The 21498-nt window shown below is 35.6% G+C and overlaps 2 protein-coding genes and 1 pseudogene across 2 annotated transcripts; 1 reads left to right on the forward strand and 2 right to left on the reverse strand.

Annotated features, from left to right (window-relative positions):
• Positions 1-899: 899 nt before the first annotated feature.
• On the reverse strand, positions 900-7547 carry LOC122289408 (annotated as a pseudogene).
• Positions 7548-7696: 149 nt separating this feature from the next.
• On the reverse strand, positions 7697-13693 carry LOC122289624 (serine/threonine-protein phosphatase PP-X isozyme 2). Its single transcript, XM_043096785.1, has 8 exons — positions 13371-13693; positions 11753-11905; positions 10594-10656; positions 9978-10063; positions 9151-9226; positions 8774-9042; positions 8613-8691; positions 7697-8073 (listed from the first exon to the last, which is right to left on the reverse strand). Exons 1-8 carry the CDS (start codon positions 13509-13511, stop codon positions 8023-8025), a joined length of 918 nt encoding a protein of 305 aa, XP_042952719.1. The 5' UTR covers positions 13512-13693; the 3' UTR covers positions 7697-8022.
• A 2717-nt stretch (positions 13694-16410) lies between these two features.
• On the forward strand, positions 16411-21261 carry LOC122289649 (syntaxin-52-like). The gene is made up of 6 exons (XM_043096832.1): positions 16411-16637; positions 17944-18166; positions 19844-20049; positions 20232-20332; positions 20470-20514; positions 20914-21261. Exons 2-6 carry the CDS (start codon positions 17949-17951, stop codon positions 21043-21045), a joined length of 702 nt encoding a protein of 233 aa, XP_042952766.1. The 5' UTR covers positions 16411-16637; positions 17944-17948; the 3' UTR covers positions 21046-21261.
• The last annotated feature ends 237 nt before the right edge of the window (positions 21262-21498 follow it).

Below are 21498 nucleotides of genomic sequence, written 5' to 3' on the forward strand. Positions count from 1 at the left end.
TATTATATACATCCTTACATCTCGTGACCTCATGACCCTTTCAGGAAAAACTAGTTGAACTACAGGCAGTCACCTGATAAACAATATTAATTATATAACTTGTGATATAATGAGACTATATTTTTTGATTGGTAAATATAATGAGAATATTACAATATTGTCCATCTATAAGTATCTAATAATTATGGCGCCCCCACGTTGATTGGTCATGAAGGGATGGGATTTTCGCTTCCCTAAACGTGGTTTTTCCTACAAATTATTAGTATTAAAAACAGAGTGATGAAATTGAGGCAAGTTTCCATGGATTCCATATGCATGCCATCTAATTTCAATGGGTGAGAAACGACATATATATTATATAATAATAATAATAATTAATAATGCGAATGGATCCATCTGAAGCAACCATTGATAAATTAAGCTTCGAATGAGGTATATATAAAGTCTACAGCTATAATCAATAAACTTATTCAACGGTTTTGGGAATCGTAGATATGCATGAATTTCAGGATATGGAACTACAATATTATGGTAAAAGAGGATTGGATCACGGACGATCTGACTGTGGCATCTATAAATTTTCTTTTCTATTTTCTTTTGTGACTAAGAAGCAAAGAAGTAATCAGGAAACTACTTAAAACAATATTGTTCATCTCTCTCTCTCTCTCTCTCTCTCTCTCTCTCTCTCTCTCTCTCTCTCTCTCTCTCTCTCTCTCACAAAAGATTCAGCCATTAATGTTATACATCAAAGACCGTTGTGCTAGATTATGCAACCTCATTGCGCCTAACTTAAAGCCTAGACTCGTTGGAGCTCATGGCATCATGAGCTATTATAATATGGGGTTTCCACACGGTCCCATTTCAAACTTGGTGCCGACCTTTGCTCTATACCAAACGGGTTGATCCCTTCAAATAGAGTTCTAGTGGAAGGAATGATCAATTCAACACTAAAGTTTTGTTAGACACAAATTAAGGAAATGGTTTCTTTGAAAATGGGCATGAAGCACCCGTACTAAGGCATGATTACAATTTGAATTGCTATTGGAAGATACTAAAAACTAAATCACAAGTACTATTGTACAGGGATGGATATTTTGGAACTTCCTAAATCTTCATCTCTCTGAGTGCCACATCTGCTATGGACTACCTGTCTAACACGATTAATTCATTAAACATCCCCCACAGAAACTTGGCAAAGGGCAATATGAAAATAAACAAAAGAGCAACGACATGCTTTATCATCGTAAGTCCAGACCAAAGATTTTTTCAGGAAAGAACATAACTTACAAATGTTAATCCCCACATTACATTGCATGAATAGATGGAAACTCAACCACATTTGTTATTAAAAGAACATTTTCCTTTTCTCACCTCACCCTTGAGTGTCCTCACTTTCGATACTCAAGGTCAAATGAATGGCAACATATTATCTCCATATTTCTCAAGAAAAAGTGAAAATATCATTCTTTGTTGATTAAATTGACGACGTAGTGCATTGATGTTATTGACTAATATCCCCCATCCACAATTACCATTTTATAGTTTTCTTTTTCACCAAAATCAATGTATCTTTCAGAAGAAGTTACTAGTTAAAAAACCAAGCAGCTTACACGGCTAATGCTTACATATCGAAGGCTCTGAATCCCCAAAGATTGTTGATATAAACAACAGTGTTAGAAATCAATAAGGCAACAGTTAGAGCAACACATACTTGATACCCGTTCAAAGAGAGCACCAAAGAGGTGCAATGTTAAAAGAGAACAATTAATCGCCAAAATATATGCATGGCAATATCAACTGGGGACAGGTTGAAAGACCCCTTTAAATTCATCATAAAACCATATGCAAAACAACATTGTTTTCCCATTAAACAATGAAGCAGGTTATAGATCCATTAAGGGTATAGGTGGCCGTTTGGAGTTAAAAGACCTGCCCCAATGTGGGTTTAAGTCATGACCGGGTTTCCAACTACTCTGCCCCATCCCACCCTGACTAGATTAGACTACCCAAGTGACGTGCGAGTATAAAGTGATTACAACCAAATGTCAAGTGCAAGTCCATTGAAAAAAAACCCTCTTCAGAAGCATGTAACAAGAAAGTCATCTGCGGAGTGTCGTGATAGTTGTCATCTCAATCTAAACAAGGATATTTTAATTACTTATCTATGTTTACTATTGATAATGATATATTTTAAAGAACCAAGCTGCAAACAAATCATCACTTATGTTCAAAATGCGATGAGTATAACATGTGGAAACCCCAAAAATAAGGTTCATTTTTATTTTAAAAAACATTTAATTTATTCTTTTAGTTTTGTTTCCTCTTGTATAAGATGTTCTTTGACATAATTATAACATTACTTATATCCAAGTGGTGACTAGCATAGCATGTTTAAACCAAAAATATGTATAAAAAAACATTTGGACCCATCTAACTAGATGGGTTACAATCCTATCGTGATTTATTCGTATACTAACAAACCTATGTATGTTAACAGTTTATACAATTTACTCTCATTTTCTTTCCTCTGATCCCTTTTTTCCCTTGCACATGGACACAACAATGTGAAGCATTAAGGAGACAACAAATTTTCCACACATTTATAAACACACCGAAAACCATGTAAATGAAAATCTCCTATGCAATCTTCCTTTAAAACGAAACCGTAAGAAGTAAAGAAGTAATTGTAAGAAGAGTAATAAATGGTGAGACATACTCGCACAAGAAAACTGGCTGTAATCCAATTTTGCATTGATTCCTTGAATTCAACTTGCACTTTCTCTGCTAAACTTGGGGGAGGGAGAACTTCGCATGGCCCTTGGATCAAAATAGCCATTATTGTGCTTTCAAGATTTGATTCATAGACCTATAACAGCACATGAAACGTCCAAAAAAATAATGACCAAAATCTCATAAGTTCAATCAATTCACCACTAATTAACCAACCGTATTGTTTTACATTGACATGAAAATTTAGAGAATAAAAAAGAAGAATACGCAAACAAGTAAATGGGTCACCTCATTGCTCTCAGGGCTACATGGGTGTCCAACATTCTCAGGCAAGTCGCAAGGAAAGTAGCACCTTGTTACAATGACCCCACTTTGAACCAGTTTTGCCATCCTCCCACATAGACTGTAATTAGAACCAAAAATTGAGACTTCACAATATTATAATTTAGTAGATAAATGCATTTAAAAGATGTAACCAATGATAAGTAGCTCCAAAATAGAGCAGATCGGATCTATAACAAGTAAAACAAGTTGTAAAAGAGAAATGGCCTGTCTGATGTATCAGATACAAGCCAAATCTAGTGATCTCATGGGTGAAGGTGCACAAGTATTACAGCTGGAAACATCATAGAATGCCCGATAATTTGCTTGCCTGGAGCTTAGAGGGTATCAGTTCACCATGATTGGAACGAAAACAGCAGTTTATACATTATTCCACTGACCCTACAAGACGGGTAAAATGATTTCTCATCTAGAACTTGCACAACGTTACCAATCCATTCTGCACCACACAAACCATCTGAAGGAGACCCAGAATGTTCAATAGCCCCCATAAAAGTTTGCAAACCTCCAGAAGGATTTGCCTGTGATACAAGTTGGTCATCTTGTTTAGCATCATATCCATAAGAATGGTCAATATTTTCTCTGACATGAGACTTGTGTGGTTCTTTGAAAGTAAGGTCGTTGTCCATTCTTTAATGGAACCTCAGCACAGTTTGACAGGTCTCTCCAATCAACATGTGAGTTGTGTGAGGGCAGGGAGTGATAAGGATTATTACCCACCTTTTCAGATACTTTAGCAGGAGGATCTATTTCTTCTTCAAATGATCTCTCTTCACGTGTTGATAATTCACAATCTTTGGCATTTTGAATAGAATTTACACTTGATGAACCAACAGAAAGAGGTTTCAAAGGGATATTTGTGTGCACTCCAGCAAAAGGTTTTTCATCAACATTTTTTATGCTTGATGCACTATTATTTCCTTGGTTTTCTCTTGCATCTGGAATCTTTATATCAGATGCTGAATCAACATAATTGGTGTCTGCAGTACCAGCATGTGCGGGACTCCATAGACCAGAGCTTCCATTTGCTGTCATCTTCAGCTGATTGACCTTTGGGTGTCAAGTTCCCACTTTCTTTTCTAAAGATGACACCTTCATAGCTATGTCAGAAGACAAGTTTGGTTGATTCATACTACTTCTCATGACACGACCGTATTTAGGGGGCAAAGGTTTCCCTTGGGTCAATGCCAAGCACCCCATGCAGTGCCACTCATTTCTGGGTATTCCATTTTGATTAGGCTGCAGACACTTCAAGTGATATCCTTCCTCGCAAGCATCACAGATAAGTACATTATCCACCTCATTGATGGTGAGCTGGCACATTTGGCAAGTTAAAGCCTTATTCAAGTAATCCCTTGACGGAGGAGTCCATTTAGGATGTTCAGGATGCTGCGGTTGCAATAACTTCTGAATAAGCTTAGCAATTTCATTGTGACTATTACCAGGTGAAGGGGATTGGACAAAGCTCATGCCCTGCACAGCCTGATGTATACTAGGCAAATCTACAGGTGCAGTTTGTGTTATAAATGGCCTAGAGCTCTGATCTCTAGCTGTTTGAGTGGGAACTTGTGATGTACTCGCATCAATGGTTCCCTCAGCCTTGGCAGAAGTAAGATTTGACAGCCTGTATTCTTGCCCACTTTTAGCCACTGAGGCAGATTGGGTTTGTATGGACCATGCAGGAGCAGTCACCATCGGGTGATCTGCAGAAGAATTCACTGCAAACAAAATATAAGAAGGATAAGTACATAAAATATTAAGAGCTTACACAAGTGGAAAGAGCCATTAGGGTAGTTCTGACCAATTATTGGCTAAGAAGAGAAAATAGCCAGTATCATACAATTGTGACACCACCCCACACCACCTCCATCCCAACTGATTCTATACACATTTCAGTCAAGCAGTTAGGTAATTGCAAAGAGCATGCCCTGTGAGGTAAACATTAAAAGACTCAATTTATATTCTGTATGTATGCTTTCTGGTTGACACTTTTTTCAGTTTTTATCTATAAAAGACAGAGACTAAAAATCTTTAGAACATTACCTTGGAATTGTGGTGCATAAGAAGTCCTGTTTGATCCATCCAATTTGAACCGTACTCTTTCAACTTTAGGCAATGATAAGGAATCTAAATGACTGCTAGGTAATCCTCTTGAATTCATAGCAGCAGTGGTCATTTGATATTGTAAGGATGTACAAGTTACTATTGCTGAAGCATGAGCTGAAGGTGAAGAAGCTGGGATGCCTCTAGAAGAAACAGACGGGATGACCTTGTTTATCTGATGGAAAAGTACGCAGAGGATGCAATGCCCCACGGCTTTCAGCTAATGTACTTGAGTTGGTTGTACGGGGAGAGAAGTATATGCAGCAGAATGCGCAGAAAACTTCTTAGACTCGTCCATCTGGGGGGGAAAAACAAGCATCAGAGCCTAGAAAGCAGTTCGATAATTTGGCATCACCTCATTAAATTATTGTGTGCAATTCAATATCAAGGATATAGTATAAATATTGACCACGAGGCTAATTGAGGGATACTACAATCTAAGAACACTACTCTGTTTTCACGAGCTTAGAATAATAAATATAGTGGCGCAGAAAATTGCAATATTCATCTGAACAAAGATAGCTCCCTTTTCAAAATTCGACTTTAATGTGTGAAATATACACGTAGATTCAGAATTCTAAATAGAAAACAAACCTAAGATTCAAAATAGCAATTCCCTAACTTCCACTACATTTCTCCAACAGTCAAACAAATATAGCACAATTTAAGACACCTATTTCAAGGAAAATTGAACACCAATTCAGATTAAAACCAACGGCTAGGTAAGAAAACCGTATCCAAAAGATGAAAGCGGATCCCTCACCTTCCTCTTGGCATTTTCAAGCTTTTCCTTGATCGTCAAATTGGGAGACCGAAACCCCAGTCTCTGATCCTTCACTTTCCCACCGAGCCCCAAATCCTCGATGACCGTCCCTATGGCTTCCCTGCCCACCACGTTCTTAGGCGCCAAGGCCACGCAGGCCTCCGCCAGTTTGGCCTTGCCTCGGCCATCAACTCTATCTCCCCCTCCGTAGGGGTCTTCCTGCCTCGTATCCTTGTCATCGTCGAGAGAACCAGCACGATCTCCGCCACTTTATTTAGCTGGCGGGCCGGCCCAGGCCCAAACTTAGTCCTCTTACGCTTCCGGGCGTCAAACTCACCGTCTCCAGACTCTCCACGGCCGTTCGCATTCATCCCCTTATCGAAAATCAAGCCAGCCGACGGTTCAACAGATGCCGTCGGATCCATTGTTCAAAGAGGAAAAGCCGACGAAGACGCCGTTACAAGAATGGACCGAGAGAGAGAGAGAGAGAGAGAGAGAGAGAGAGAGAGAGAGAGAGAGAGAGAGAGATGGCGGGTTTAGGGGGTGTTTTGAAATTGATTCTTTAAAAAGAGCAAAACTATGAACCTTTTTGGCGGGTAATTTATGGAGCGAAAGAATTGAGCCTTCGTGTTTGTGTTCGAGCTCGTGCAAGTGTGATTGCTGGGGGTGACTTGGCACAGTTGGCAGACCGATCTCGAGACTCGAGAGATTAGAAAAGAAGAAAGAGCGGTTCTTTTTCTTTTTTTTTTTGGGGTTCATTCGGGTTGAAGATCCGTTTTTTGTTTCGGTCCAAAAAACCCATGGGAGTGGGCCGAGCGGTAGCTTCGTCTGTGGCTTGTGTTGTTTTGGGTTTCTCTCCGGTTACGATTTCAGTGATGGAGGGGAGATATAATTGCAGATTCCGCAACCATTTAATTTTAAAACAATAATTGAAAATAATATTATAAAAAAGAAAATACATAAAAAATAATACCTTATCACGTTATTTTCCATTACAACCATTTTAGTTGTAGCTAGACTGCTTAGTGTAGTAGTTAGAATTTACTAATATTCTTATTGTTAGGGGAATTTATCGCTCCTACACCAATTAGAATGGGCTACTTCTGAGCAAAGGATCTGATTCTAAGTCCACCCATTATATGCTTGTTAAATTGCCCACGTAAAAAATTGAAGATTCCACAGTCCATCTTGTTCGCAAAAATATGCTAGAATTTGTTAATCAATCTCTGCCTTCACAAGGTACAGACAGATTTTATAGCTAAAAGTGATAATTTCATTTATTGTCACCTTTACCCGTTGAATTACAACGCATTCTTGTCACCTTGGAAGAAAAACAGAAATACAGCACATAATTGTAAACCGACTACTCAGTAACGGTTTGAGATCCTGATTACCAGTGTAAATGATGCACGAGATCACGCATAGGATTCTTTCTATATACGGAGAAGTAATGGAAAAGAGGAAACAGCATGTTGTGAACATATTACCCAATAGGACAAACAGATGAAAGCTAAATTTCATCCTATTCAAGACCCCTGCATCCTATTCAAGACCCCTGCAATCAAATGAACAAAGAATAGGCGGGATTCTATGTTCGATAATTTGCTACAAAACACTATAGTCACATGTAAACAACGACGATGGTAGAATCAGACAAACAAGAAATGCAAACCCAATTATCCAACCAATCACAAACAGAAAAGTACACCTCTTGCTTGGCATTTGGGGAAAACCGATCACTAAGCCAACTATCCAAACTGACCACAATAATAAAAGTACACCTTTTGATATCAAATGAACAAGGATAGGAATTCTATGTTCGATGATTTGCTGCATTAACACTACAGTTACACGTAAATAACAAAGACAGTAAAATCAGACAAACGAGAAATGCAAACCCAATTATCCAACTGATTACAAACAGAAAAGCAGACCTCTTGCTCGGCATTTGGGGGAACCGATCATTAAGCAATGCGCAGATTTCTTTCGTATTACATGGGATCATTTCCATGCAACTGTATACCTTCTTGTTTATCAATGCAAGCATATTGGATGGCGAAAAGTAAAACTTTACCAAACCCGTTTCATAAAAAATAATCTGGTGCAGGTTTCTTCGCAGGTGTCCCTCTTGATTCCTACATATCATTTCAATATTTCAGTGTAGCACATAATTCAAGTGGTAATTGATAATACTGAAGTGCAGAACAAAACATAATGCCTCTTCCAATGTTGTGTTATACACAGCCAGAGAATGTCCTTAAGTTGATGGAGAACCATCTAGTTGTATGAATTGAAAACAGTTTGCATGGAATACACACCAATGACAGATCATAAAACCATATTGTGACATTGTCTGTATTCCTTTTAATAACTATAATAGTTCGTGTCCTACAGGTACTATACCCCCTGGCCATGGCTCGGGTGGTAAGGATTAGATAAGTCTTAGGTTCTCACCTTAAGGAACCTAACTGAACTAACTAACTAACTAAATAAAGATAAAATAATGCACAATTGCTTTTAGATATAATAACACTAATAAAAAAACTACAGAGGTTATAACTCAGGAGTATCAATGTAGGAAAAATAAAGAAAGTGTATGCAGCCATTAGTCTACACAAGAGCATCCGCCTATTTTTCTCTGGAAATATATTGCACATGAAGCTTACATACAGACCTGTGGAGCAGCATCAAACACACGAAACTGCTTGTTGAGATTCTCATCTAACTCAAGAATTGCAGCTACATTACCACATCTGCAAAATCATCCAAGAATGAAACCAAACCTTTTGAAAACCAGAACAAAGCAACAGAGAAAAATTTGAATTCCTAATTTACCTGTAGCAGTAATTTGGAGCTGACCAGACTGTAACTATCTGGCTATTGAACATCCATTTATAGCCTTCCATTACCAACTGATGGGCACGACAGATGTAATCAATGTTGTTTGAATGGTTAAAAGAAGTCACGACACTGCCGCCAAATAGGAAACCAGCACCACGGGGACTCAAACCCCAACCATCCACGATATCTTCGGGATCAGACCAAAGGAGGTCACACATAGCACCATCATGAGGTACTTCTTGCTTCCGATCAATTATTCGTATCTGGTAAAGTAACATTTTTAGTATATAAAGCATCAGAGAATAGATACATATATATATATATATATATATCAATATATATACATGTCTAAGTAGGATGAGTTCTCTGACCTGATCCAATGTTGATATGGCAGGAGAGAGTCCTCCATGGACACTGAAAATTCTGTTTTCAATGAGCGCTGATAGACTGTAACAAACATAATTGAAATTTAGAAGCCAAGGGAAAGACGTAACTAAAGTACCCAAATCTAGGCTGTGTTGGAAGCAACAGGAGTAGATAATGACTTTAATTGGCCACTGGCCACTAAAGTGCCATTGGAAGGTCAATATAGAACCTTACAAAATTAAAGACAGACACCTTTATATGACTTTTTTTCCCTTTGGAAAGTGGTAATGGAAAATAAACAATGAGACTTTTATCTGAACTTCGGTGCTTATTTTGAAGTTGGGTAACAAGGATGGTGTACTGGAAAGCATAGACACTGTGTGACAAAGAGATATGCAGGGAGATATCTGAGATATCCTTTTGAGGTATCTGACACATCAACCTCAATAACTCATAGCATATTTTGTATCTGCGTTACAAAAGCAGTAGCATGGGGAGAATTGAGTAACTTTTGATTAGTTTGAGTACAAGTTGTAGAACCACAAAAAGCTCTCGGCATATGATCCCAAAACAAGCAAGAAATTAAGCTGATGATCCCAACCATCCAAGTTGATGACATTTATAACTCCGAATGACTGACCATCCAAAAACAATAGAAAAATGCTTAATTAACTAACGCAAAATTCACTTAAGTGGCCACCATGCCGTAACATCCCTGCATATCACTCCATAATTCTTATGCCTTCCTTACCTATCAAAAAAAAAATACCCTTACGCCTTCCTTAAATTCCAACAGACAGATGTCCTGAGTTTCTAAAGGATATTAGCAAACCTTAAGTAATCAAATATATCAGTGCAATATCTCCAAACATTCACAGATCCATATTTACGAAGGCACTCGTCGTAGAATCCATATACCTGAAAAGTACAAATAAATGATAAATGCTCTGAACACATTAAGGCTTGGTTTGGATAGTGAGTTGATATTAGATGAGTTAGATGATTGGTGAATAGTAGTGAGATATTTGAGTTGAGATGAGATGAGTTAGGAATGGTTTGAGTTAAAGTGTTTTATGGGCTTTTGGGAAAGAAGAGAAAAAAAGTTGAATAAAAAAATTATAAAATTAAAATATTGTTAGAATATAATTTTTTAATATTATTCTCGTTTTGAGATTTGAAAATGTTGAATTATTTTTTGTATTTTGTTTGGAAGTTTGGGAAAGTTGTAATAATTAAGATAATGATTAGATGAAAAAGTTGAAGATTTGAAATTTAAAAGTGTGTGTTTGTGGTTTTTGGATATTGAGATAACATTGGATGAGATGAGCTGAGATGGTACGAGATGGAAGCATCTCTCTATCCAAACCAGGCCTAAGTGTTGAAACAGACAGCCAATAGATATCTAAGAGCATAGAAAGTTGAAACAATTATTCTATTAGAGACTTAACCTGCGTGATCTGACGGCTCTCGTGGTTCCCTCTAATCAGAGTTATCCGATCTGGATATCTCACCTGATCACAAACAATTAGTACACTGCAAAACTTTTTTTTGATAAGTACACTGAGAAACTAATAAATCACTGATCCATAAATGAGTAATGATACGCGTACAACTCATTTTACAACCCTTTATACAACCGTGTTTTAAATTGAGGGTATTTCTGTAAAAAAATGTTTCGTTTATAAGTTATTCTACAAAAATGCCCCTCATTTAAAATAGGATTGTGTAGAGGGTTGTATGTGTATCATTTTCCTATAAAAAAAAACTACGTGAAAAACATTGTAATTGCATAATAGATTGCAATATGGCATTGGCATTTGGTAAGGTAACTCCACGCTGAACCAATTTCAAAGTTCCCACAGTTCAAAGTTCCCACAGAGATCATGAAATGGTGAATATTTACATTGTGTGAGAATCCTCCCTGAAAGATGCTTTTGATTAGTTTCAGTCCTTGCTTCATCACAACTGGGGCCTACTAGGAATAGTAGCTAGGCATTTTCCTATAGGGAGGGCAGGGTACTATATTTCAAATCAACTGAGTCTAAGAAGTGTTCTAACTAGATATTCATGACTTAATTTTTAAGATATTAGTGGTTTATCCTTAATAGAACTTAGCTTGAGAACTTCCGTAGCCAAAAGGGAGGAAGAGGAGTTGATACCAATCCAACTTCCCATAAGTTAAACACAAAGCTTTGCAGCAGAAAAACATGGCAACAATCATGTAGTCCACAAATAAAAATAAGCTTCAGAATACCTCGTCAGTTCAATTATGCAATGTGATGTTCCGAAACAAAAAATCTTGGCATAGATGATAGTCTAATTCAAAATTTTGTTAAGGACTTCTTTAAAAAATACCAAGCTTTAGAAGCCACAGAAGTGGCATTAGTATGAGAACCTCCTAGCAAAATGGCTAGAAACAATGTGAAAAGAAAATAAAACGAATCTGAGAAATATAAAGAGCAAGTGCAATAAACTGCAAAGGCCAATAACATTCAGTACAAGCTCACACACAGCATATTATAAAATCAATACCTTCAAGGTTATTTGGGTTTTTTCTTTTGTGCTTCTTAAAAAATATTTCTAACTTATCCCAAAAAAGATTAATACCTTCAAGGCTAATAGAAGCAGAAATGTCTCCACAGAGTAGAATCCTCTGTCAACAAAATCTCCAAGAAACAAGTAGTTAGTCTTTGGGCAATCACCTCCTACTTTGAAAAGTTCTTTCATGTCGTAGAACTGCCCGTGGATGTCACCACATATCTATGCAAAAAAGATAGCCAACTGAAATTAGCCACCCTAAAACACAATTAGGATTTTTTTTTAAAAATTATATTTAAGCGTATATGATAAAATCTGGATTCCCTATTTCAACTTCAGCTAAAAATTAATTGCAGGTAACATAGCTTTGCATTACTAATCAAACTCAAAATATTGCTTTGCAAGGAACACCAACAAGTGCTTAACTCCTAGACACTTTGAAATTGTACTAATTCCCCAACTCTCATTTTCGCATGACCTAGAGCTAGCCAATAGTGCAGTAGTCTACCAAATCAATGCGCAACAGAAAGTTACCCTCATAGTAAAATCTAAGTAGGGTCCCCCAGAAGTCGCTTTAACTTATAAAGACCAGCAAGGGTCAGGAAGCATGACCCTTTTATATAGAATACTGTCTTCAATGCTATTGCCTATTGCACCTGTGTTGGTTCCATAAGAGAACAAGAAGATCTGCTTCTTTTCAATGTCACAATTCTCGGCCATTGCAACTAGGCGATAGGGTAAAGTTTGCAGATCATGTCAATAAAATCTTAAATAGCCGGATAGGTTTGACCTGAAGTGCCAAAACTGATATCATTGAAAGGCTATTCGTGAACAATTCCTGCACCCCCACATCCCAAAAAAGTCCTTACAAACTCTATGTTGGCGACAGATCATGCTTTTCATGACCCCCTATCACATACTAGCATACTCCGTAAGTCAAAGGCTTACACTTTTTTTTTTTTTGATAAGTAAAACGGTAGTATTAATAATAAAAGGCATAGCCCAAGTACACAAGATGGTATACAAGAGATAAGACCTATCTAGGTCGCTATAGAAGTTGCAAGGAACAGTCAAAGGCTTACACTTAATGCGGCAATTAATAATAAGATCTGTCCCTTCGTGAAACTGTGATCCAACTGAATAGATTCCCTAACCCATGAAGAACAATGAGTAGAGTAACTCTTCATCTTAAGCTGAGTAGACTAACTACGCAAGCATGGTTCGTTCGACACATATTAACCTCATTAATTGAACATTTAAACTTGAACATTTAAACTTGAAAAGACCACAAAGTTTAGCCAAGCATCTTTCGCAGTAGGGCTTCACTTCTGAAAGTCACATCATTCATGCAAACTATTAGTCCCACAGTTCAGGTTTCTAAAACCCTAAACCCTTATGTATCTCTAACCCAGTTGACTTCTCCAATACATAATTATCTTTAAGAATGAAACCCAATAGTTTTTAGCAACTCCAAATCAATAGCAAGTTGCTTCTTTCAATTTTGCGTCACATACTCACAAATATGAAACAAACATAGACAGCCCACTTGCCAAGACCCAGTCCAACATTGAAATCACAAAGACAAACCACACAAACTAAATCAGTAAACCCTGCCTTTAAAGTAGGATATGTGTGTGTGGGTGGGTGCACGCACGAGAGAGAAAGAGATGACAGATGAGGGACTTACTGTGACAGGGGCGTCGACCCTTTGAACGTTGCTCTCTTCGACGAGGATTTCCATGGCTTTGAGGCAGAGAGCCTTGACCTCGGACTCCTTAAGAGGCTCGCATTTCTTCAGCTGCTCTATTTGCCTGTCTAGGTCTGACATCTCTTCCTCTCTCCGAGGCTAAACCCTCTTCTTCCTCAGACCCAGAGAGCACGCTGATTTGGCCTGCAGGGCCCCTCTCTCCCTCAAAACACACGCACTCTCTCTCTCTCTTGAATCTGCAGCTTTTTCTAGTAATTGGGCTACCGTGGGCTGGGGCTCACTCTACCTTCCGTGGCCTCAAATGTGTTCCAGAGGATTTTGCATCGAGGACGCTTTATTTTGGTCTATTTATTTTCATATGTTTTAATTTATACAAGTTATATTAATTTTTGTGTTTAGATAATAATTAGATAAACAATTTAAAATTACAAAATATTTTATATTTAAAAATAAAAATATGAAAATTTTTAAAATTTTATATTTCATCTATGTCCAAATATCCGGTCGAAATTTTTTGATGGAGCTCCGGTAGGCCATTTTTTATCAATATTTTTGTGCATATCTCTTTTAGCACGTTACATAGCCTTATAGGCATGTCCTCATTTACAACAATCGATTATTGACTTTAGCATTCTCAATAGCTTTTTTTATCGTATTCTTTAAAATATATTATTAAAATTTATTTTTTTTATTTTATATACTAATTTTTATAATATATTTATTTATTTTTTTATCATTTAAATATCATATTTTTTAATATTTTTTATTTATTTTAAATATTTTATTTAACTATTAATGATATCTTCGTATTTTTTAATATTTACAATATCTTCCTATATACAATATCATATAATTATGTTTTATTTTAAATTAATTCAAATTTATGAGCTGTATTAAAGTATAAATTAATTCAAAAAATAAGAATAAGAAATTATATAATAAAAATATTGTCAAAATATATAATGAGAATGGGATGCTTTACCTCAGGAGGCCCGGACAAGAAAACAAAATGAAATAAAAGCGACTTATTGACAGTGACAATAAAGAAAAAAAAAAAAAAAAAAAAAAGAGTAACGATAAAAGAGAGAATTAATAAAAAATTTAGATATTTGTTCGCTAGATTTAGAGAATATACTGTAGCAAGCTGTAAATTAATTACAAAATACAAAATCCGTTGAATATGGATTTTGAGTTATTTTCTTCAAATCTTGCATTCTTAATGCGTTTTACATAACCCATTGTATATAACGCATTGGGAATGCTCTAAGGGATCAAAACTATGTATGTGAATTTAAATCATGAGGCTCGTTAAATATTGTTAAAATTCATATTTGCTATAGATGGATTACCATAAGAGTAAACAACGTCAAATTGTTTGATAGAAGCCTTTCCCTATCTCATTTGAGTTTGACAATTCTCTTATATTAAAATCTGTAATAGTCTTAATCGAATTTATCTTATTTTTTAATTTTTTTAAAAGATTTACACGAGACTTGTATTTAAAATTTTCCCTAACGTTACTCTAATTGATAGAGAGTCTTAATTTCTAATTGATGCATACCGCGTGGAGTCAAAGCTAAAAAAAAATGCAAATCAAAACAAACTTGAGCACAAGCAATGTTCCATCAAAATCTTTAACTTCTAAATATGGCAATATGTCTTAAATTATCAAGGATTTATAATATACAAAAGATAAAAATAAAAATAAAAATTATCAAAGAAACATTAGAAATGAAAGCTTAAAACCCAAATAAACAGAACAGAAAATATATAAAAACAAACGCAACAAATTGTACTTAACATAGGGTTTGGATGTGGTGTAATAAGAAGTTATCTTATATTTTTTCATTTCAAATAGTTGTTGAAAATGAGTGGTAGATTAAAATTTATTTAATTTGTTAAAAATTAAGTGTATGTTTGGGGTTGCGGTAGAAAATATTATTTTTAACTTAAAACTTAACGCAATAAGCTCTACTATTAAAAAACTATTTATTGTTTAGGATTCGTATGTCTATAGCACTTTTAGTCTTATAAACATACTAATTTGTTTAGAAACAAATTTAAAAAGCACTTTTTGACATTAAAATGATATATACTTGATAAAAATAAGATATTATAATAAAATAATAATAAAAATAATCTAATAGATTTTTCAATAATTATAATGAAAAATAAAATTTATTCAATGATGCATAAGTGATAGGAGAATAATGAAAAATATTTATGGACAAAATCTTGAGTAGATTATATGGAAATAATAAAAAATATAGATCGTCAAAGTTATCATCGTGCTAAAATGATGAGTGTCATTTTGTAATGCATATAGCACGGTAAAATATGAATTACTTTTTCTAAAGTGCTTCTGACAAAAAGCATCACTTTGGTGCTTTTGTTGAAACGTAATTTTCTATTTTTTCTTGATTTAAAAGTATTTTAATGTAAAATTACTAAACAGATAAATTTTATCATATAAGCACTTTATACTGTTCTACCACACTTTTTAGATCTCCTACCGCAATCCCAAACAGACCCTAAAAACTCATTTGTAACATGTTACATTTTCATGCATAGACAATCTTGTAAGTTAAATCGTTTAGTTATGCAGATCAGATAAGAAGAGATAGATGTTTTTATTAAAAGTTAAATAAAATATTATTATAATATAATATTTTTAAATTTAAAAAAATTTAAATTATTTATTATATTTTGTGTGGGAGTTTGAAAAAATTATAACAATTATATGAGATAAAACGAGATAATATAATTTAATTTTGTGATTCTAAAATCCAAACTAACCTGTCTTGACTCTTAATTTAGATCTTATCAATTTTAATTAAACTTTTTAATTTTTTTTATAACAATAATTTTTATTAAAAATTATTATAAATATTGTGTAGTTTTTAAAATATTTTGATGCGCAGAATGTTAAAACAAAAAAGATATTGGACAAAATTAAACAAAGAACAGAAAAGAGGGTTCTTCAAAAAAAAAAAAAAAAAAAAAAAAAAAACAAAGGGTGGTGGGGTGAGGCCCGAGGGGATAGAAAATTAGAAATCGACGTCGCGTGAAAATAAATTATTTCCAACTTCCTTTTTTAAAAAATTGCTTGCCGTAAACGGCGACGGAGCCGGACAAACGTTGCCGGTTGTTTGAGATGCAATACATCGCCTCCCATTCCGATTCTTCATCGTTTTGATCACTATTAAAATCAGTTATCTCTGACTCACAATTCGTTTACTCACACAGGTATTTCTTTATCCTCTGATTATCTTTCAATTCGATTCCTTCTCTCATTCCGTCACGATCATGTAATTCTCACATGCTTTACTCCGTCACGAGCTGAGTTCTCCTAAAAGTGCTGGTTTGTTGTATTATAGATGTTATTTCTTTTTTTGTTTCAACTATTTTAGGGCTTCGATCAAGCCTTGCTCTTCCAATTTTTTGGTCGAGTACTATGCACTTTCTTATATTTCATCATGGATTGCTTACGAGTCATTATTTAATTTTCTATTGCGCAGTTTCAGATTATCAAAGTGAAACTTAGCTCCTGGGTTTTCTGCTTTTTTAGGGGAATCTTTAATATTATCTCTGTTATCAGACATTGAGACGGGAAACCATACAAACAGGATGGCGGTATTAAATAATTGACGAATTTTAAGCATCGTTTCCCTTTCCTTAACTTGAATTTCAATATTTTTTTCTTTTCTGTTTTGGTTTACTTATATAAATCGCGGGTTAAAATTGCATGAATATGAATGTCTAACTTTCACACATAGTGGCATAGAGTGATGGTGCATTAGGATTCGTTTGGCTTGCCCATGTAATTCGTATTTTGGCTAATGGGAATTGGATTAAGGCTTGGTTCAGTTGAGACCTCATTTGGCAAACAAGAGGGTTGTCCTTGTATTATGAAACAATAATTTTTTCTTTGTCAAAATTTCTTGCATTTTTACATGATCTAAGCTAGTCGGTGTCTGCTTCCCGGACTATCAAGTGAGTAGCTTAGCTGCTGTTAGTTAGGTATTTGATGTTGGCTTGTTTCCGTGTTGCTTATTTTTTATGATAATAAGCTTACCAACAGTGGTAATAGTGCTATATATTGGAAGGATATCCATTTTCTTGAAAAGTTCCTGGCTTCAAGTCTGCTTGCAGAAGGTGGCCTTTCGGCGACAAAGACTGCCTTTTAGTTGGTGATGGGTTAAAATTTGTTAAACACGTGTTGGATGTATGTGTGGTTGCATGTACTCAGCACTTGCTATAAATTGCTAATGGTAGGTTCTAATGCTTTTGTGTTCTTACAGGTATTGGGCTGACCAGCTTATGGAAGATCCAGTAAAAAAATTATTAATCTAATCCTATGTTTGCTATGCTATTATCCTTCTACGTTTCACATCCGTGCTTAAACTTATATTCATTTTCGTCATTTTATTTGAGGTTTTAATGTCAAGAAGGCATTATTGTGTGTATCAGTGCTGAAATTCTTTTACCATGTATTTGTGCAAGTAAATTTTCTTTAAATTGTTTACTGATCAATTCATCTTTTATCTTTCAGAGCCGATGGCTTCTTCTGCAGACTCATGGATGAAGGAATATAATGAAGCCCTAAAACTTGCTGATGATATCAATGGTATGATTTCTGAAAGGAGTTCATTTCCGGCATCAGGTCCAGATGCTCAGCGCCATGGATCTGCTATACGGAGGAAGATCACAATATTAGGGACAAGACTTGATAGCTTACAGTCCCTTTTGTTGAAGCTCCCTGGAAAACATCCAGTGTAAGTTTTATTCTTTAAAACTGCAATAATATTTTAAGAAAAGGGCTGGTTTTCTCTTTAAAATAGATTTCGGACTAGAGATGTTGTCTTAGCGTTCTTTCCTTTTTCTTATGCTCATACTATTTGCCAAAAAAAATAAACTATTTGTATATTTATTCCAGTTTTCTGTTCTCCTATAATAATATGCTATTCTTTTGCATATGTTGCCACGAGGAAGGTGTGTATGTTAATAATTGGGGTGTGTTAGTGATTCATATGAGCCTCTTGTGATGAGAAGTTTGTTACTTTGATGGAAAACTTCTTCTTCTGATCTAGTTCTTATCTCATGTTCTTTTCTTTTGAAAATCTCAAGCTCAGTTTCTCGTGTTGATATTCTTCCAAATCCCAGTTTTTTTTCTGATCAAGATTCAGGGCGCTACTTTGAAGTTTGGATCATGTATTGGGGCAAAAAAGGTTGTGTATTATAAGATAATACATCATTTTTAGAAGCACACTTTTTGAAGTTCAGAGAATTTAATAGAAAAGTCCAAAAAAGGGGGGGACTGATCCTAGTACTTGGGCAATACTGGGACTGGATATAAAAGAAGTCAAGTTTGAGTGAAGAAGGCTAACTGGTTGATATTTTGTGCTGTATCACGGAGGTATCACCTCTTAAATTCTGGGCACTGAATTTTGCTGTGGTGTTGAAAGCTCATGAACTAAACTGCTGGTTGTCATGCTCTACCGTGACAGTCAATTGCAGGTTGGATTCATGGATTGTAAACTAGAAAGAAGGGGATAATGAGGAATTGGAATAGGTTGCTTTAAATGTCACAGTTTCTCTTATATTACTTTTCGTAATTTACTTCTTCTATTGGTCACCTGCAATGTAAAGTATTTCCAACAAAGTTTTGAAATCCGTTCCGGAGACCATTCCGGTCGAGGCACTGGAACGGAATATTTCGGTACCGGTACGTTTCGGTGTACCGTTTCGGGATTAATTATATATTATATATAAATATTTATATGTATATATAAACTAACAATTAATAAAATAAATACATATATATGTAAGTGTGTGATATGTATATGTGTATATATATAGAAGAATTAAAGATTTATAAAATGAATATATATTGAAAAAAATCATAAACTTGAGTTAAGACACAAAAATAAAGGAAAAAAATTAAAGAATAGACAGTTATTAAAAGTAATAATACTTCTAGTGCACGGAAAGAGGTATTTGAATTCTAAAAGTACAATTTTATTCATTATTTTTCAACTTATTTACAAGAGAGTTTTTTTTTTTTTTTTGGGGGGACCGGAATTACTATTCCGGCTGGAATACCGGAATTCCGGCCGGAATTGACCGGAACGGCCGGAATTTGACCCAGAACGGAATAGACACCTATCCGGTTCCGGTCACTATTTCGGCACGAAAAATTCCAGCCATTCCGGCTGGAACGGAACGGTTTTTAAAACCTTGATTTCCAATCCATGACGTGTCATTACAACAACTTTTGAGGTTGCTGATTCTACCATATAGAAGCAAGATAATTTCTATGGTAGTATCTCATTGGCTACACTGTTCTTTATTGTTGGTGTGAAAAGTATACCTATCTTTGATCAAGGTAGAAATAATTGCATATCATTCTATTTGCTGTTACCTGAAATTTAGTGATCGTATGGGTGATGCAGGTCGGATAAGGAGATGAATCGTCGCAAGGACATGCTTGCAAATCTGAGATCAAAAGTTAACCAGATGGCTTCAGCATTGAACATGTCAAACTTTGCAAACAGGGACAGCTTGCTTGGCCCAGAAATAAAGCCAGCTGAGGCCACAACCAGAGCAGCTGGCTTGGACAACTCTGGCATTGTTGGGCTTCAACGACACGTTATGAAAGGCAAGTTGCTAATTTTTTTTTAGAAAAATACTTATCTTTTTTGTATGGTATTGCTAATGTTTCTGCAATATTGTGTACTTGGGCAACACCTGTTTACTTGTTGCAAAAAAATTATATTTTACGTGTAAAAAAAAAAAATGTATCTGCAATATTGATCTTTGTGTGCTATGCTTTTGAAGCAGAGCAAGATGAGGGTCTTGAGAAGTTGGAGGAGACTGTTGTAAGTACAAAACATATTGCACTGGCAGTCAATGAAGAACTTGACCTACACACTAGGCTGATTGTATGTGCTTTCTCCTGCCTTAATGATTTCCTAAGTTGCTAGCCTTTAATTTTTTCACATTTGAGTGCCATTTAAAACTTAGTGATACTAAATATGTTGCTGTGAATTTTACAATTCCCTGCTCTTACATTTTGCAGGATGACTTGGATGAGCGTGTGGACATTACGGACAGCAGGTTACAGGTAATACACTCACTACTTTTAACTAGCACCAAATCCAATGACCTTGTAGCTTAGTGGCACCAGCACCCATACTTTGTTGTCACGACTGGGGTTCAATCCCCCTTAACGTCCAGTTGCCCAAGGGTAAGAGAAATAGTAGCACCAAAAATCTTGTTGAGCAAGTCATGAGATTGCGAAATGTACAATAGAATAAAATAAACCCCATAACTGTTCTCTTCATTATTGTAGATAGCGCCATACAATAATAGATTTTCCACAATTCTCTCTCTCTCTCTCTCTCTCTCTCTCTCTCTCTCTCTCTCTCTCTCTCTCTCTCTCTCTCTATATATATATATATTACTGTTTGATGTGGTGGGATTCTAACTGTTTCTTTTGGGATCACTTATATTGTCAAAACAGCGGGTGCAGAAGCATTTGGCGATTTTGAATAAGCGCACTAAGGGTGGTTGCTCTTGCATGGGTTTGCTCTTATCAGTTATTGGGATTGTGGTTCTGGTTGCTGTCATATGGTTGTTGATAAAATATTTGTAATAGCAACAATGGCGAACCCCACCATATCTGTGTTTGTGTATCTTGTGTGAATGGAGCTTTCCTGTTTCCCATCATGGTTATAACAATCTATGTGGGTTTCTTGTCTTCTTTGGGTGCTTTGTTTGTGTTACCAAAATTTCTGAGGTGTTGAGATACTTTGTAAATTGCACTTGTTAATCGGCATATCTAAGTATCTATATTTTTTTTTTTTCCTTACTTTGCCGGAATTCTTTTTCTCGTCAATTCAAGTTTTAACTTCTCCAATTGCTTTGCTTTCGACATTCGACATTCAATATTGTGTTATTTCAAGAATATGGTTTCAACAAATTAGTATTTCAAGAACGAGTAGATCTTATGGGATCTTGCTTATGTTCTCCGACCACTTTGAAGCCATAGGATAAAGAGATTACTCCAATTTCATTCCCAATGCATAGATGCGCAAGAGGAACCGGG

The sequence above is a fragment of the Carya illinoinensis genome, chromosome 12 (genome assembly GCF_018687715.1).
Source record: "Carya illinoinensis cultivar Pawnee chromosome 12, C.illinoinensisPawnee_v1, whole genome shotgun sequence".
Taxonomy (NCBI): Eukaryota; Viridiplantae; Streptophyta; class Magnoliopsida; order Fagales; family Juglandaceae; genus Carya; species Carya illinoinensis.

Excerpts from the sequence above, each read along its gene's own strand:
- LOC122289624 (XM_043096785.1), bottom strand. The coding sequence starts at position 13,511 with ATGTCAGACCTAGACAGGCAAATAGAGCAGCTGAAGAAATGCGAGCCT. Across the intron at positions 10,064-10,593 it reads AGAGCCGTCAGATCACGCAG|GTATATGGATTCTACGACGA; the intron begins GTTAAGTCTCTA and ends TGTACTTTTCAG. Across the intron at positions 8,692-8,773 it reads GCTCCAAATTACTGCTACAG|ATGTGGTAATGTAGCTGCAA; the intron begins GTAAATTAGGAA and ends ATGATTTTGCAG.
- LOC122289649 (XM_043096832.1), top strand. The coding sequence starts at position 17,949 with ATGGCTTCTTCTGCAGACTCATGGATGAAGGAATATAATGAAGCCCTA. Across the intron at positions 18,167-19,843 it reads CTCCCTGGAAAACATCCAGT|GTCGGATAAGGAGATGAATC; the intron begins GTAAGTTTTATT and ends TGGGTGATGCAG. Across the intron at positions 20,050-20,231 it reads TCAACGACACGTTATGAAAG|AGCAAGATGAGGGTCTTGAG; the intron begins GCAAGTTGCTAA and ends CTTTTGAAGCAG.